General features: G+C 40.0%; 1 protein-coding gene across 21 annotated transcripts in view; it reads right to left on the reverse strand.

Moving 5' to 3' along the window:
• The window catches only part of TRPM3 (transient receptor potential cation channel subfamily M member 3), an 846,268-nt gene that overhangs the window by 185,522 nt on the left and 641,708 nt on the right, over positions 1-19,038 (reverse strand). For all 21 annotated transcript variants that reach the window (XR_012072024.1, XR_012072026.1, XR_012072025.1 and 18 more), the window contains one exon: positions 6,625-6,748. Coding sequence is in view for 4 of the 21 variants with exons in the window: in XM_031677181.2 (XP_031533041.1) it covers positions 6,625-6,748 (124 nt within the window). In the remaining 17 variants the exon portion in view is untranslated. The remainder of the gene's footprint in view (positions 1-6,624; positions 6,749-19,038) is intronic.

Here is a 19,038-nt window from a genome sequence, read left to right on the forward strand (position 1 = left end):
TATTTGTTCAGATCATTCCAGGAATGAAAGAGAAAATGGGCTCCTAGTCTAAAGTCATTTTTAACTTGTTCATACCTGATATTGAGAATATGGAATCAGCTGAAATATCATGGAAATAGCCCAGGATCTGCAGAAAGATGCTCGTGGTTCAAATCTGGGGGTTGCCACTGACTAAACTACATGAAGGGCTTGCCACTTAAATCCCTGAGTCTTGGTTTCCCTCTGTAAAATGGAGGCACTAATACTAATCTCAATGAGGTTGATTTTAGTATCAAATAAGATGACATGAAAATCATCCCTGTTAAAGATAAAATGCTGTACAGACATCACCATCATCATCATTGCTACAATAAAAGTATTTACTGAGTACTTATTATGTTCTTTGCACATATTAAGACATTTAATCCTTATAATTAGCCCCATAATATAAATAGTATTATTATCTCAGCTTTCTGGAAGAGAAAACTAAGGCACCTGGAGATTAAATAACTTGCCCACAGCCATGTATTAAATGACAAATCTGGGATTTGAAGCCAGGCAAATTGACTCCAAAGCCTTCATCATCCTTATTCCTAGAATAGTGATATTCTAATCACCTAAAGAGTTTTAGAACTTTCAAAATCAGTAACTCGCTTTCTTTTGAGAACTAATATGGCAACATTTTTAATGGAGCAATACTTCTCCTACACCCTCTTTCCACCATCTCATTTAAAATGTTTGGACTTAAATTATGTTACGATAATATTCCAACGAACTGAAAAGGAGCTGGGTACAATTCAGCATTGATCTCGAAGAGCATTTCTATTTTCCTCCAAACACTATGTTGGAGAGAACTCTTTTCTAAACTTGATACATGACTCTACAACTTTCAGCCACTTGACCTAAAAAGCCTTCTTTCAGGTCTAAGAGGTTTTTTCCCCCTTCATGACGGTAGGAGGTCTACTGCACTCGTTTGGCTTCTTAAACAGGGACGGCACAGGCTCACTCCTTTCCTATCACGTGGGAGTTTATGTACATGTTTCCTCTTGTCTACACTGTCCATGAAGATGAGCAAGGAAGGAAGATGGAACATGAAGATGGACGACAGGTCACTGAAGTTAAACGGTGCCCCACTGACAACTATAACTAAGGCTAGAGATAAAACAAGGCGATGAGTAGATATCTGTACTTTTACTCTAGTTAGCACCTGTAGTGACTCATAGAATACCTGTATTGACAGCTAAAGTTATCAAGTGCTTCCTAGGAGCCACAAACTGCCAGCATTCTTTACACATGCTGAAACACAACTCTCTCAGCATCCCAGGGTGGTGGGGCAACTGGGATCTTCAGGAATATCTCCTACATGATGCTAAGACACCACAGTGCCAAGTAACACTAACTGCCCCTGCCTGTGGTATTAAGAGTCATACAAACATCTTTTTTTCTAAGCAAGGAATATCTTGGACTTTGTGGTTCTTTCCCAAATGTAAGATACCCATCTGCAAAAGGACAGGAAACCTCTTTGTTCAGAAGTCATGCTTGCTTGGTTTTTATGAATTTATGAAAATATAGGTAGAGTTGCCTCTCAGTTTCCCAAATGTGGTCAGAGAGTTGTGATGGGACATCAGCATATGCTTTAAATATGATCTTGCAAAAGTAATAAATCTCCCTGTCTTGGAAGGTAGCAGAGTCGGACCTACAGAGACTCCTCCAGAAGGCACAAACCACACCACCATTGCCTTCCACCATGTCTAGCAGAGACTGATCAACTCTGAAGCCTGGGACTCTCGAGCAGAGGACAGGAAGCCACGTGAGTGACATCTCGGTGCTGCTTGGCCTTGGACTTGGTAGGGTATAGATGGGGAATGTGAAACCCTCAGACCAGTCTTAATCTTTTAGTATCATATCTGTCTCACTGTAGTTAGAAAAAAAGAATCAGAGTATCATCTGTACTAGTAAGAAAGAAGCGCTAAGTGTGCAGGTCCTAGAAAACATAGGAATTATCATCACTCTTTCTTAAAGCTGAAGGCCCTGAGACTTAATGGAAGTTAAGTCACTTGAGTGCTGAAGCCAGAACTGGAATTCAGGTTTGGCTGCTTCTAGAGCTTGCTCCTCATTACCACCATGTTGGGATACCTCCCACAGGTCCAGCAGCTTAAACAGATGGCCATAAATCAAATCTACATCCATAAACCAAATCTATGACACCCTAAGGAGACATGCCACTGTGTTAGTGAAGATGTTAGGGCAATTTATGGGTATTGAATATGTAGCTTTCTGCCTTCATGTATATTCATTTGAATTCATTCACTCACTCACTCATCCATTAAACAAAGATTTACTGAGCATCTGCTATGTATATGCTATGTTACTAAGCACAATTAGGAATAAGTGAGTACAAGGGAAACAAAAATGAATTAGATTCTGCTTTTAAGAGCTTACATGGGAAGTTAGAGATACATGTAACTAGCTTCAGAGTTACAAATAAAGGAGTGAGGTGACTTCTGGGTGTGTGTCTGCACGTGTGCAAACACAAGCATGTATGTGCATGTGTTTGGCAACTGGTTATGGCTAAAGAGAGAGCTCTAAACTTGAACAAATGCAGGGAAGTAGGAAATTAAAAAATGACTCCAAGATGATTAGTTTGGCTAGTGTGAAGGGCCCTTAAAAGGGATGGACGGTAAGACTGGAACTATCAGCAAACCATCATATTTCACATTCAAAGGAGTGATGCGATTGGTTCTGTGCTTCAGCAAGAGTCTCTGGCATTACTATAAGTAGGGGTCAGCAAACCATAGCACGTGGGTCAATTTAGTCCATGGCCAGTAAGCTAACAAAGGTTTTTATATCTTAAAGAGTTGTTTGAAAGTCAATAAGCAAGTAAACAGAAAAATATGTGACAGAGACTGTATGTAGTACACAAAACCTAAAATACTTACCATCTGCCTCTTTATAGAGAAGTTTGTCAACCCCTGTAGTGTATAGAATGGTTGTTGGGGGGATATTAGATTAGGGGAAACCAGGTTAATGGGGAACAGCAATAGGTTAGGAAAAGAAGAGCAAGGGGATGGTTGAGAGTATAGACTTTGGAAATTCTGGAGCTGGAGGAAAACAAGGCTTGATATGTGTGCATTTGGGAGTTGTCTCAAAATGGTAATTGAAGTCAGAATAATGAACAAAAGGGAAGAGAGCGAAGAATTGATCTTTGATAAACATCTGCTTACAGTGTGGGGAGGAAGAAGAGAAATTAGCCATAGAAAGATAAATAATCTGTAAGAGACAGAATCTAGAGAGACTAACATCATTGAATCTATAGGAAAGAAACTTTGAAGAGGGAAGAGGAGCTGACAGTGTCAAATGCTACGGAGAAATTACTGAAAAGGACACAAACCTGATGGCCTAATATCTTTGCTTCAATTTATTCCATTAGCACATTTTCTACGTCCTTGGATTTTCCTTGCCTTAAGATGCCCTATTCAAGTGACAGTGTGATGATACAGAGATGCTACAGTTTCAGCTGCCAGGACATAACAGTGTGTCCACCGTCTTCCACATAAAGGTAAATAGCAGTTCCCTCCTATCCTCCCCAAACCACCTCATCTCTGTCTATGAACATCCCTGGAAGCTCCTTAACTGATATCTTTAAAAATAAGTTTATTTTCATTCCTGCACATTCTGCATTGATGTACTGGATAAACATAATAGTCTAGTTGCAATGTTTGCTTTTAAATTTTAGAATCGTTATTGCAGATGAGAACCAACTATAGGAAAGCAGGAAGGAAGCTCATGCTGCCATACTACAAAGACCGTGAAATGCATTACAAAAGTCCCCAAGAAGCAGTCAGGGGATTAACATACAAAAGGTTTAGAACAATGATTGTAGAGAACAGGAGAGGTTATGACTACAGATGAATAAAGAGATTACCTAGGATTCTTCTAACTGAATTAGAACTGATGACTCAGCTTTGGGAGTGATGGCTTGGACTCTCAACTAGGCAAAGAACAAAAAAACTACACTTTAAAATATGCTTCCGTATAGATGACCTCAGGAATTTGATCTCAGACCAGCAAATTATGGAGAAGCTTGGCATTAAAGTTTGAGATGAAGGAAGTGATGGTGGTGGGGTGGTGGGGGGAGGGTGGGCAACTGTCCTTGGAGGTGGGAGTGGATTTTAAAGTCTTGGATTTTAAAGCAGCATCAGTTTGGAATAGAGACATGATTCTCTGGTGTGACTGGGAAGTGGTGGCAAGATGAAGAGCACTGGCCCCTAGGAGGTCTAGCAGTTGTAAAATCAGTTCTAGAACCAAATACCTTAGCTGAACTTGGCAACGAATGGTTAGGCTGACCTCAGGGTATTACATCCCACTTCGTTTGTAAAGGGAATCACAAGAACCTCGCAGGATGTGGAGTGAAGAGGCGCTCCCTGTGCAATGCTTCCTGGGGTGCGCGCTAAGGGGAAGTACCTGGGCTCTGCAGCAGGACAGCCCCGGCGTGGCTCTTCCTGGCTGTGTGCACATGTCTTCACCTCTCCACCTCATTTCCCGCCCCTGCTCCCTTCAAGAGGAGAAAAGTAATGCCTACCTCATTCCACCTCCTTTCTGAAGCATCTATGTCCATGGACACAATCCTTCAAAATGGAAATTATTTTAATTCCATTTCTGATTTTAAAAATCCTAATTTCTCCTTAGCCTAGAGCTAGGGATACCCTACATTTCTTACCATAAATAGCTCTCATTAAAATGCAATTGGACCTTTCAGCAGGGGCCGTGATTAAGTGACAAGACAATTATCAGACAGAAAGAATTCCAGGGAACAGTCCCAGAAAAGTCCATTCAGCCTCATTTGATTTTATGACTTCCAACTGGTTCCTAGAATTTTGATCCTCACTGCCTCTCTAGGAAATGTGCAGGATTGCTGGAATATACAGTTCTGTTACGCTTTCACAGTCACTGGCCTTAGCATTGGAAAATCACCACTACTCGGTTAGGGGAAAATCCCTGCTGCGGCCTGTGGAAGCTCAGGGTCTCACGCCCCTCCTTGAGAGTGGGGGTAGCATGTGGGCTGACACGCTTTGAGCAAACCCCACCCCCCCACCCCGCTCCCTGGCTGGGAGGGCACCAGCGGCACTTCCAGGCCGGACAGAGGCTCTCCTGGGAGGCCAGCAAGTCCTGACCATGACCGATCTGCATGCAGCTTTTCTATACCAGGCAGCCAGACAACTTAGGTCAGGTACTACAGGATTAGAGGTGTTGTCCCATTCTCCCCAGCTCATGCCTCTTACCCCAAACCTGAAGGCTGCTAAAAGGCTTCTCATATGGGCCGTGTGGATGCTTTCTGGAGTTGGGTCTTGCTTACTTGAATCAAGTCTTTTTTCCTAAATATTTGTTTCCTCAAACTCAGAAATTGCCTCCTTTCCTCCCTCGTGGCAGCCTCAGTGAGCATCTGTGTGTACCAGCTATCATCATACAGACAAGGACACCATTGTGGACAAGAAGATTCCAGCCCATGACCAAGGAGCCTGCAGTCTCGTAGGGGAACTGGCTGCAGGCGGCTCACTCTGGCTTCTCTCCTCCCAATCTGCCTCCCCATGGTTGAGCCTTTTAGGGTCTTATCCTGGTGCCCCTCTAGAGGAGCAGTACTCCCCCGATGTCCCTGAAGATAATCATTCCAGGATGCCCACGCACACCTGAGACTGTCCAAAGCCCAAGTGAGGTCACTGTTCAGGTGTGAACTGCTCCTTTGCCTCCCCTTCAGCAGGGTGGCGTGTATGGCCTTTGAGAACAGTCTCCTCTTGCTGCAGCCCTCTATGAATTGACCCAGAGTGGGCAATTCACTAAATATGCTTCAATGAGACAATTTAAAAATACTTGGCGCAGAGATGAAATACTACCGGTGTTGAATCTAGTTTCCGATTTACTAATCAAGTGAGTTCGGGTTTCCTCATCTGTGAGTTGAGGATAATAATTGCACCTTTCACATAGGGACAGCTGCCGAGATCATATGAGTTAACACGTGTGAAGATCTGGCACCCTGCCCTGCACGAAGCAAGCATTCCCTAAATATTAGTTCACGTTATTTCTGTTCACCCTAACAGAAGGTCTCTGTGATTAAACATTTCTGAGGCATTTTTCCCCAGAAGTAAATGTTTCAGTAACTATTGAAGGACATTTCAGAAATAATGGAAATTCTCACCCTTCCATGGGTACATTTTCCCACTTTCCACCTGTATAGATCAGCAGATTAGCCTAGACCCTGCGTCACTGAGGCAGCTCACACTAAGCGCATCAGCGATTCACTCGTCACAAGCTAAGTGCAACCCCGTGCCTAAGAGAGGATCCACTGAAGCATTTTCCAGGAGGAAACCTTGTTCTCTCTTCAATTCACTGGGTGAGGCAATCAGGGCATCTGTGAGCTTCTGTAGGAAATATGCTAGAACCCTGCTACTCACACTTCATTAAATCCGAGCAGAAAATGCAGTGCCTTAGCTACTGAGGGGAGGAAGCTACAGGAGCCGTTGGAGCCTGAGGATAGTCGTGAACTTGGCCGGAAAGAAAACACAGTTGGTGTGAGATTTAAGAAAATGGTTAAACAGACAGAGGGAAAGTGGAGAGGGCTCTGCTGCCCACGGAAACACTGTTACTCACCAGTTCCTTTTTCTTCATGCACTCCATGAGGATGATGAACAGATGCTGGGCTTGGGTTCGAGTGTACGTGAACGTCTTCTGGATGGTCACCAACAGCTGGTCCCTCAAAGACTCATTTATCAGTCTGCAGTGAAAAAAATGTCAATGTCAGGTTAATTCAGCTCCTATTTAATATCTATTTCTGACAAATAGAAAACACGAGAATGCATTATGAGGATTTACTTTAGGCAGGAGCTATTTCTTCCTGTATTTTTCTCATAGCAGTTATTTCAACTGTGGTAACTTTTTTAAAAGTACATTTAAAAATAAATCCATTTTAACATCTCAGAACCTAAATGAGTAAAGTAAGAAGATTGATTTAGTTCTTCTTTGGCTATCTCTTTTTTTCTTTTACACGGCATGCATCTAATGCCCTCTTGCTCAAGTGCTGTTATCAAAAAAAATGCCTTCAATTAATCCTTTGCATCTTGGTAAAAATTTACTACATCACTTGTTTGAAGGAGATTTAAGTGTCAACTTCATGTCTAACTTTGGAAAGAAAACCTATATTTCAGTAAGGGATTTTTGAGTATCAGTGAGGAGAAAAAACTTATGTCTCCTCTAAAATCATTTCATTTCATTTACTTATCTGGCCTACAGTTCAGGTCATCATTATTTACGTGGTACTTTACTATGTTGTTTGCCAACAAGAGTCTGATCCATGAGGAGGTATTATATTGATTACTCTATTAAAAGATAGTTTTCATAATATAAAGGAATGAATTAAAGCAAGGGAGGTGCATGATACTAAGAATGAATGAGCATTAGCCTGGCCAGAGGGTGGCAGGGCTGAGTAAGAGCATGACTGGCAGACAAAACAACATGAACATACCTAGTTTGGAGGAAATAAAAGAAGACCAGTGTGGCTGGAACACAGAGAGCAAAAGAAAGAGTAGAACAAAATGGGACTGCAGAAGGGGTGAGCCCAGGAAGGGTCATGGGGAATTTTCGAGATAGTGTGAGAGATTTTGGATTTCATCCCCCAGGTAATGAGAAACAAGTAAAGGATTTAAGTTGGAGGGTAACACGATTACATTTGTATTGTCAGGTAATTTTCTTGAAGAGTCAAGACATGAACACTCATACCTGAGCATATGTCAACTTGACAGGTAACCCATGTGGGTGAGTCTATAGATTTTGGCAATGTCAAATGTACATAAATGTTGTACACGGCTAATAACAGAAGAGATTCTCCTGATTAGCCACTTGATAGAGCTAATCATTTACTTGCAGGTGTTTAATTTTAACAACAACTCAAAATTTGTTTTCCATTGCCAACCATCCGTAATGAAATCCCAGTTCCCCGAGGTCATTAACTGTTTGAGGGATCTGTCTGTCACTTGTATTTAGTTTGTCAGTTTGTAAAAAATTGAGTGCACCTTAGCTGACTGTGGGCTTCAGTGGTTAGGAGAGCTGAAAGGCACTAAGCATCTTATACTTTTTAGCACAATTTTGCAACTGACTGAAATTGTGCTTTTGGTTAAATCATTTGGCAACAAAGATCACGGAATTCTACTTCTAGAAGTACAAGAATTTTCTAGGTTGGTGTTTCCCAAAGCATGAGATAACTGTCACTGTTGGAGCAGAGATGAATTTAGGTGGAACAAAGGTGACAGGGTCCTTTCAAAGCACTAAGTTATACTCATTAATCATTAAATAATAGTTATTCTTGGTTTAGTTTTTTTTCCACTCTTCTGACTGCATCAAAAGGAAAATTTCATTTTTGATGCTTCTTTGCCTTTAACAGCTCACAAACACTTGCAGATCTCCCCATTTTGACCAAGAAATAACAGGTTTTACGTCCCATACTTTTTGCAGAGAGTTTACTATTGTTTTAAAAAAGACCCTGTGTGACATTTGACATGTTCATAGTGCATTAGGGTTTATGACACACAACGGGCTTCACAGAGATAATCTCATTTGATTTTCATAACAATTTGTGAGAGAACCAGGTATTAGTCCCATTTTGCAGAAGAGGAGACAGTGGCCCAAAGAGGTTAAATAAGGTATGTGAAGTCACATAGCTTGATGATCTCAGTGTCTCAGTTTTGTCTACAGAATTCAGCCTTTCTTCCATGGTATTGCTTTTCCTGACTGCAACCAATAAATATGTCTTTCTTAATCACCTGCATTGGAGGTGGAAATTTATGTGTAATTTGTTGTAGGAAATTGCTTTTCCTTTTCATGATATAGAGAATATCTGAAGGAAATCAGACAAGTTTGGAGAAGATAAGGAGAAACCAGTAAATGAGGACAATGGCAAAGTGCATTTAGTACACTGAAGATTATATTTGCTTCTAATTTTTCACAAGTATTTTCTATGCTGAACTAGATGTTTTCCATTTGGCACAAAGACTTACTATGTCTTCTCCACCGCACCTTTCTGGTTTTGTGGTCATACTCCTTACGATATCAAGAAGCCTACTTTCTTGAAATTATTACTGTCCTAGCTCTTCCCAGTTTTTTCTTCTGCACAACACTGGAATAATTTAACAATCTTGACTGTTATATTTAATCATGAGCAAAAAATAGAAACAAGCCCATTTTTGGATTTCTTTTTATGGCACCAGAATAGCGATTGAAAATTTCTTGACATTAAAACATGGTCATAGTACTATGTAAATTTTTAGTTCTAGAGTTGGTTATTTGACAAAGGGGTGCCTATTTATGGAAACTGTTAATTTGTGGCTCCATATGTACCAATGCTATTTCTGGCACACCTCAAATTAGAAGGATTTCTGATTTAGGAAGTGTAGTCATTGAAGTGAGGAAGAGCTCTACACTATGGCATTTGTGTCTGCATTTAAATGCTGTATTTGTGATCTGAAGCTTTCCAGATGAGTCATGGAGTTAATCTGAAATAGGTCAGTGTTCACCCAGAGCTCAGAGTACCCAACAAAACTTCCCATAGTTTGCTATTGGTATTCTGTTTAAATGCTGGCAATTCAACACACATTTCCATACTTTTCTCTGAATTTCATTACCTGCACTATCAGAGTTTTGTTTCTGGACTTAAAAATTGGAAAATGCATTTAGAATTCAATGGGACTCAAAGAGCTGGGCTTTGGCTAATGGCTTTCGAGGAGAGGAATCCTTCTCATGTCCCCATAGACACTGTATTAACTTATTCAGATACAATATGAGAAAATTTTACTTATATAAATAAGAAATGATTGTTAATAATACCACAGTTTGGTACTTGTAAGACATCATTTCCCAAGGAGTCTCTAATGCTCTAAAAAAATGAAATTTTATCATTTGCTTGAAGCCAAAGCAAATTACTAAATTCAACATTAAGAGCACAGGAAATTTACACGTCTTGCCTAAAGTCACAGAGAATGGTATTTTTATTTTCTTCTCTTCCCTTTCTCCCTCTTCTTTAGTAGAAGTTGTCACTTCTTCCCAAATGGATGGGGTCACAAGTAACAGTATGACTCTTCCCAGAGAGGCAGAACAGCATTGTGAATAAAAGCATCATGGTCACCAGGGCCAGGCTCTCTGGAGTGAAGCTGTCACTTGCTAGCTGTGTGATCTTGTGCAAATTATTTAATATTTCCATGTCATTATTTTGGTATATGTAAAATAGGAATTATAATAATACTGATCTCATAGACCTGTGAATATTAAATTAATCTTTGTTAAATGCTCAGAAAAGTGCCTAACACATAGCAAGTCCTATGTAAGCATTTGCTATTATTAAAGCACAGTCCTACAATGCTCCTTACGAAAGAGTCCCAGACTGGGTCTTCTTGTTAAATAGCATGACCAATGGCTGGGGCCTCTGCATGCTATGCAGAGCTCTCTCCCAGGATCAACAGTGCTCGGCACACTTGGTGAGCCCAGTGGTATAGGACACTCCAACCTAGGCAGGAGAAATCACTTTCCCACTGCCAAAAGGTCAGAGATCACCATTCTTTCTTACATTTGGGAAACAGAGATGCTTAGATTTGGAGGCTTAATTATAATGAAGCCTTGCAAACACTCCATGCAGATATCTATCTATCTATCTGTCTGTCTGTCTGTCTATCTATCTATCTATCCAATCATTCATTCATTCATTCAATATTAGTACTTACTATATGCCAGGCACTATGCTAGGGGTAAAGAGATGAACAGAATTCAGTCCTAGCCTCAGGGAACACACAGGATTGAGTATCAAATATTCTGGTCATTTATCAATGGGTAACACACCCCAAACATAGCAATGTAAAACAGCATTTATGTATTATGTTGATAATTTGTGGGCCAAGAATTCAGACAGAGCACAGCAGAGGTGACTCATCTCCGCTCCATGGTATCTCGGGCCTCAGCTGGAGAGGCTGGGGTGACTAAAGATGGCTATTGTGGCTCAACTGGAGCTGAATGTCTGGGACCTCAATCCTTCTTTACGTGGTGTCTGCTGGGGCTGGAATGTCCAAGATGGCTTCTTTACTTCCCAGTCTGGTACATGGCCTGGGATGGCTGAAAGAACTGAGGGCTGGGGGGCATTACTCTCTGGTGGTTGCAGGGTGGATGGACCTCTTACAGGGCAGCTGACTCCTCTCAAAGGAAGGGATTCCAAGAGAGAGTGTTCGAAGAGACCCAGGCAGAAACTGCAAGGCTTCTTATGACTTATCCTCAGAAGTCACACGATATCATTTCCTTAACATTCAATTAAGCAAGCAAGTCACCAAAAGCAGATCAGATTCAAGAGGAGGGAAGGAATAGACTATTTCTCGATGGGAGGAAAACATAAATGTGCGGAGAAGGAATATACTGATGGTGATGATCCTGGAGACAAGCAACTCCATCAAGTGATTCTGTTCAGATGAGACATTGTAAAGCATTTTTCTATATTTCAGTGATAAATAGCCTCCATTGACTTATTTTGAGTTCTCATTTTTAACAGTTTATTATAATGGGACCCACCATTTTCCATAAAAGTGATAGTCTAGCCACTCATAAGTATTTTCAAAATGTTATTGATTTGAAGCATAGAACCTGTAGCTAGTTTCTGTTTTACTCTAGCTGACTATTTACATCTATTTAGCACCTACAGTGTACCAGGAATTTATTTTAGGCCTTGGGCTCCTGTCTAGAGCCTTTTTTTTCATGGATACCATCATCACATTTGTCCCACAAATATTGTTTCTAAAGGAAAATGTATGCATGCTTGGGGCAACCACTAAAGCTCAGGTTAAGTTACCATCAAAAACAGTGGATTATTTTCTTGATGCCCTCATCTTTCTCTGGGGTCTGTGTATAAAGATGAGGCAACAACAGCACCTGTTGGCTTTGGCAACTCCTGCCAGAAACTAGATAACAGAGAAATCTGACTTCCTAAAATATTGTTCACGCTGACCTCATTTCTTGATCTACCTTAGGTTGGACTCTTACATCTTACTCACATGGCACCAACAGACCACTAATTGATTTCTTCTCTATCTTCCTCAAATCCATTCCCCACCATGCCAATTGAATGGTTCTCCTATAAAGCAAATATGATTCTATCACATCCTTCTTAAAACCCTGCAATAGCTTCCCATCCCTCGAAAGATAACATCTCAACTTGCATATGGCATTTAAGGCTTATCACAGTCTCTCTCCCCAGTTAGGCTGCTCTCCTACCACTCTCTCACAAATATCCTATGAAATACTGTTATCACCCAAATACACCCAACTCCTGCATGCCTCTATGCCCTTTAACTTGCTGGATGTGCTGTTTGAAATACTCTCTATGTTTGATCTCGTCAATCAAAACTCACCATTCATAATTCAACTGAAACTTCACCTCCTGTGTGAAAGTCTCTGATTACCACTCTCGTGATGTTCCCAAAGCACCTGATACTACAATTATTATAGCATATGGAAATCACTTATTTACATTTGTCGCCCTCCAGTAGATTACGAAATCCTTGAAGCAGTGATTGCATTTTAACATTGTCTGTACCTATGCTCTAGAAGAGTACCTAGTTCAACACTGGTTCTAGAAGAATGTTTGTGGACTGAGTAGCTGCTTACTTTGGGGCAGCTCACCAGGTGGTCTTCCCCACTCCCCTTTGCTCCTTGTGCTGGGATGGACTTCAAACCTGCTTGGCAGAGTAGGAGAAGTGGGAGAAATGACATAGGGTTTTGCTCCCCTGTGATTTGACTTTCTTGATCCTTTTTCTTTCAATCAGATTCGTCTCTAAGAAATATTCTTGGTCTCTGTGAGTTCTGCTTTGAACTCACAGGGTATTTAGAAATGAATTGGTCACTCAACTCAAAAACCGTATTTGGTTCTACTTCTGGAGACCGTTTCCGCCCCCTTGAATTGCTTTGCAGTTTTTGTCAGGAGCAGATGCTTATTTACTTGTCTCCCCCATAATACTTTGGACAATGTCTTTCCCAAAAAAGTGCTCAATATCAATAATTTTATGAAGACTGTAACGATTTTAGTGATATCAAGATAATTTCCTTCACACAGATCTTGGTGTTTATAATGCCAACTGCAAGTAATTATTATCACATAAAAATCAACTCAAGATATGTCTACATTTTTTCAACGAATTTCCCTGTCATATATAGAAGGGGTGAGGTCAGATTTGCAATCTTCTATTAAGATGGAATGTTATAATTAAGGCACTATGATATGGTGCCTTTGGTTGGAATGCAGTTCTTTCATTTACTATTTGAGGGACCTGAGGTGGGTTATTCAATCTCTTTAAGCCTTTATCTCCTGTTGAAAGGGGGTAGAATATGTCTTTTAAAGTTGATGTATTTGGGGGAAAAAAAAAGATCAGGTATAGAAAGCACTTAGCACTGTTCCTGATGCATGGTAGCTGTTCAATAATAGGTAGTTTTTTCATATTATTAAATACCCTAGAAAGGTAATTCACACCTGCAGGGAATCCCACTGATAACTTAGCTCAGGCCTGAAGCCAGGTACTGGGTATGCAAATTAGCTGGAGGAGACCATTCCTATGGGGAGAGAAAAATCACAGTATTTCTATAAAAGCTGGTTGGAGCAGGTCTGTGAATGAGATGGAAAAGCTACAATTAAAAACCACTTAGAAAGAAGGGTGTCAATGAAGAGAACTCATTAGTTCTTGGAATTTGTTCATTAATATCATGTAAAAACAAGCAAGTGATGCTAAGATACCCTAAAACCATTACTCTAGAGAACTTTATGTCATCTTGAAGGTGCTAGGATCAGAACTCTTACTCGACTATGACCTCCTCCTGAAGCTTAAATTTTGATACTTCTGGAGTCTGTACATTCCAGGAAAAGTGCTAATCTGAATATTTTACTGAGGAATTGGAAGTTCAGGATAAAGGAGTGATACAACTTCAGAGCAACCATTTTATAGATGAAGATCCTGAAACTGCAGGGGTAAATTGACTTTCTAAAGATTATACAGCTGAAAGCATCAATGCTTGGCTTAGAGGACAAGAGAATCAGAAGGAAGAATCTCTGATAATGAATTACACTAACCTAAATATATAGGCTCAGCTCAGTGTAGTAAAGTTAGTGATCTGTTCTTTAAATGACTGGGTACAAGTGGAGATTTCTTCTGTTTTATCTCCGAGACAGGATGTTATATATCTCATGTGTGAGGAGGCTGAGAAATGGGATTTCAAGGATTTGCTACTTTCTCAGAGTTACTACATTAACTCATCAGATACCCAAAGTTACTTTTAATTAATTAAAAGCCAAATAAATATTTTGCTCAACAATTAGAAGCTCTAAGGGCGATTCTTGGGATAAGTGATATTTCATGTTAAAGTCACTTAGCTGTAACTGACTGTTGATCATTTTCAGAAAGCACTAGTTGGATAAAGTTGGGGAAGAAATGAATAGAATGCAGAAAAGTCAACAATAGATGGAATGCGGTGGGTGTAGAAAATTACTTAGGCCAACATTTTACTGATGATCAATAGATACAAATGGCCTCTAATGACTAAGACATGTAAGAAACAGTACCTCTGATCCTGTTTTAACATTCAGCCCAGAAAATTTTTTTCACCCGGGCTTTTCCTGAGGGTTCCCATCTAGCAATGTGAGGTAGTTAAAAGGATCTTTAAAAAGCTCCTTATAATTGAGCAGAATGCACACATCTTGATGGTATAGTCTACTCTCTGACAAATTTCACTTACCACCACCCATAGAGGGATGCGTCTTTTTCTTTCTATTTCTTTTCCTCCCTTCCTCTCTCTCTCTCTCCCTTCCTTCCTATTATCCACCTACTATCTATCTATCTATCTATCTATCTATCTATCTATCTATCTATCTATCTATCTACTTTTTTTACCCACTCTAGAATCCTGAGCCAGATAAAGTAAAACAGAAGGCAGAGACACACACAAAAGGAAACAGAAGGTGGGTGGTGAGGTGGGGTTGAGGGTGGTGGTAAGAAGCAGTTAATATCTAATATAAGACAAACTTTGTTCTATGCATTTTACATTTGGCACTTCATAAAGACAGATTAAGTTAAGAAAATCCTAACTAGACTGTAACCCCTTGGATGCGTGGACCGCATGCTGCATTACTTGTGTACCCTTCCTCTCAGTGCTCATCAAGGTGCTGAAGACACAGGCTTCTCCACTATCCCCTTAGCTTGATTCCTGACACTATTTTCCTTTTACCCAGAGTCTATCACCTACTAAAATATGTTTATTTATTATGTTTATTACTTATTATCTATCTAACTCTGCTACATGATAAACTCCACAACAGCAGAAATGTTTGTCTATCTGGTTCACAGGAATGTCTGTGCCCACACCTAGAGCAGTGTCTGGAATGTGCCCAAAAATATCTGTTGAATGACTAAATACACAATGTTGGTTGGATGAAAAAATGTAATTAAAAAAATGAAGGGAACAATTTCTCATAACACTGGAAATCTGTCAGACACTCAAAGATTCCCAGTTTGGTAGAATCCAATTACAGAAATGCCAGAGCTGTGCTAGCTATTAGCCATCTGTGGCAATTCGAATTTAAATTTGTTACAATTGAGTAAAATTTCAAATTCAATTCCTTAGTCACTCTAGCCACAATTCAAGAAAGGGCTCAGTGCCTATCTGACTGGATAGCAGAGATATAGAACGTTTCCATCATCACAAAAAGTTCTACTGGACAGTGTTGTTCCTGAGGCAGACAGAAGTGCCAAACCCTCCATCTTAGACAGGGACTAGCAGGACATTAAGGTGAAAAATTCTAAACAGTGCTGGCTGCATCTCTGCAATTTCTCTTCTTTCCATTGTCTTTGGTTATGAATGTGCCCAGGAGTAGAAATTGAATTGTTGCCAAAGGATACAGGGACTACCACATGGTCAGGTAGCCTCTCTGCTGCCAAAATCGTAAGGAAAACACATCCTCTGATTTCATTCCAAGTGAAATCTCATCAGTGAATAGTGCACATAGCCAGGCAACAGGAACAGTCAAAGTTTTATTGTTTTAGGCCCCATATAAAAGACCCAATCAGAGCTGGAATGAGATGTGTAGGCTCCTTGGGCAGACAAAATACTGGTACTTCTTCAAGTGACATGATTTGAAAAAATACTAATTTCAATTCCTCAAGTATGCTCTTGGGGAGTGGGTCAGGGGTGTGAAGGAAAGAAGGATAAATCTCAATTTTCTCTCAAAGCAATTTGTCAAAGTATTCCTTCTAACCCCATATCCTACTTGATGAGATATTTGGGGCAAATATAATTTTCTCTACTTTTGTACATATTCTGTGATGAATTAGTTCCTAGCTGTTTTTTAAAAAAATTATTCTTTTTCTTAATAAATAAATAGTCTATAGCCAATTGCAGTTTGCCCCTTAGTCCAGCTCCAAACAGTACTCATAATAAAGAGCTTCTCATCCTTCATACCCTATGCATTACACCTGTGTGGAAAGGTTCATAGCATCAGATAATTTAAAGACTGATGTGCTTTACAGTGTTGATAAAAAATTGACTATTTCCTAAATATCTTTTAGGCAGATAAGTTTCTTCTTTTCCCCTTTGTTTCATAATTCGATGTGCTCCTGGATGATTGCCTTGTAGCAATATATGGGGCTATCTATAACATTTTGTTTTTATTCAAGAATAAGACTAGATATCTATGGTATTTTGACTATAAACTTCTTTCTTTGCATCATGGCTAGTCTATTACAGTAATCTTTCCTTTAAATACAGATGTGGCCTCAGAATCATTCTCAACACACCACTCTAGGAAGCTACCACCTTATTGATGTTCAAGATGAAAACTACTTGTTACCCCTCCACTAGAGATAATAAAATCTCAAATAAACTATCAAATGGTGAAAACCAAGAAGATCATAAGGTCTCCAAGACACTAAACTATGGTTTCATTGGAATCTAGAGGAACCAACTCTTCATTGCTTACTCAAGACCTTCAGAGGTCACTGCTCATGAATAGACACTTCATTTACATTGAATAAACCTAGAAAACACAATCAACATGTATATCAATTATAGGACAGCTGTCCAACAATTAGGACAATAAAGGAAAGGCTTTACTGAAACTGAATGGAGACTTTTCTAGACAACAGTGGTATAGACTTGACTTAACACTGCAGTCTTACTTTAATGTATCTTTAATGTTTCTCTGGATGAAGCTTTTATAAGTAGGTAGTTACTGCTGTAAATAGTTTTCATAAATCCTGTGGTTCATAATCAACATCTGAGAATTGCATGGGGAATCTGAGAAAAATCCATTAGAAACATCCCAAACATTATCTATTATTAATGATACCACTGGGGGAGATGTTAATACACTGTATTTTTAGCAGCTGCAGGTTCTAATGCCAGCCAGGTCGATTCAGAATTCATTTCCTCTAAGGTAGAGGGATTAAATACAAGGATAGCTTATTAGCTGCACTTCATCCGGATAAGTTTTAAATGTATTTGTGGGTTTTAAAGCCCTTACTACTTCTTTTCATGAGAGAGGCTATGTCATAGAACTTCAGAAAGAAAATTTCTAAAAAAAAAATAAGAAAAGAAAATTTCTAGGAATCACGTGGGTAAAGAAATGTATATGGACATCTCATGGCAAGGCAGAGAGCCGATGACAGCATGCTATGCTTGGACAGCAGTGGGGAGGACAGGTCAGCTGTTGCTGGGTAAACGGCAGGTCGATTGAGATGGCTTCAGAGAGAAGCTGGGGCCAGAATGAAAGGGTCTTGAGTCTAAGCAAAGGAATGTGGACTTGACCTGTAGATGAATGGTCTCCAATTGGGTTCTACAAATAAACCCCTGGAATCTTGAGGAGGAGCTTCCAAGCTGCTTCAGAACTGCTTTAGTGGGTGACAGCCAGGCAGAGAGAGGGAGGCTAAGCCAGTGGTTCTCAAAGGGCGCACCCTGGACCAACAGGATCCGCATTTCCTGGGTATTCCTTGGAAATGCTAATCACTTGGCCCCAAGCAGACTTACTGAATTAAAAAATCTGACATGGGGCCCTTAGATTTGTTTAAAGAAGCCCTCTGGGTAATTCTGATGAGAGACAAAAATTGAGAACCAGCAGTCTAGGCCTTTCACACCCCCGTCTCCTCCACCCCCACCCCCAACTTGAACAGAGTAAACCCGCATCTTGTTTATTTTATGTACTGTACTTCTACCTCAGATTTCACTTGAGAAGGGGTCCAGAAGCTTTAAAAAAGTGAAAATCAATACTACAGGCAAGTGGGAAACTGGGACTCTTAAATAGCTATCCATTGCCATTGTCAAGTCAAAGAAAAATGAGGGAAGACCTTCTAATGCTGAAGTTAATGGCCCTAATGATGGTCAATGGCTTCTCAACAGCAGAGGGAGCGATCATTCACAACCACCTAGCATCACTGCACTCTGAAATACTGTTGCTTTTCTTATCCTCTTTTTTTCTTTTGCTTTTAAAATTCTTCTTACCCTTTGAACTATTCAGAAAATAATTTTCAGAAGAAATAAGGAAGTGAACTGAATGCCCTTAAGAAATGCATGTAAATAAAAATATTAACAAAGAAGTCTATCAGTCCGTCAAAATGCGTATTTTGTGGGATACTTCAAGGGAAGAATTTTAAGTCTGAAGGTGTCTGGAACCAAGAGTAGCTCTGATAAAGAAAGAAATGAGGAGATTCATACTAAATACACTATTTAAGTCAACTGGGTTCCAAAGATGAAATCTGGCAGAGTACAAAGTGCTTGTGGTAACAATGCAATGACTTGTGTGAGGCGAATGCATGAGGCATAGAAAGAGAAGAAGCTGTTTTTGGAAACACTAGAGAAAAATAAAGAAAAATCTAATTTGTACCAATTTTAAAAGTTTCTGAAAGTGGGGTCTATGGGCCACGCTCATTGGAATCACTTGGGTTTTGGTGACAGTTTCCTGCATCCCAGCCCGGCTACACGAATCAGGGTATTTGGGGGATTCTGTCT

This window comes from Vicugna pacos, chromosome 4 (genome assembly GCF_048564905.1).
Source record: "Vicugna pacos chromosome 4, VicPac4, whole genome shotgun sequence".
Lineage (NCBI taxonomy): Eukaryota > Metazoa > Chordata > Mammalia > Artiodactyla > Camelidae > Vicugna > Vicugna pacos.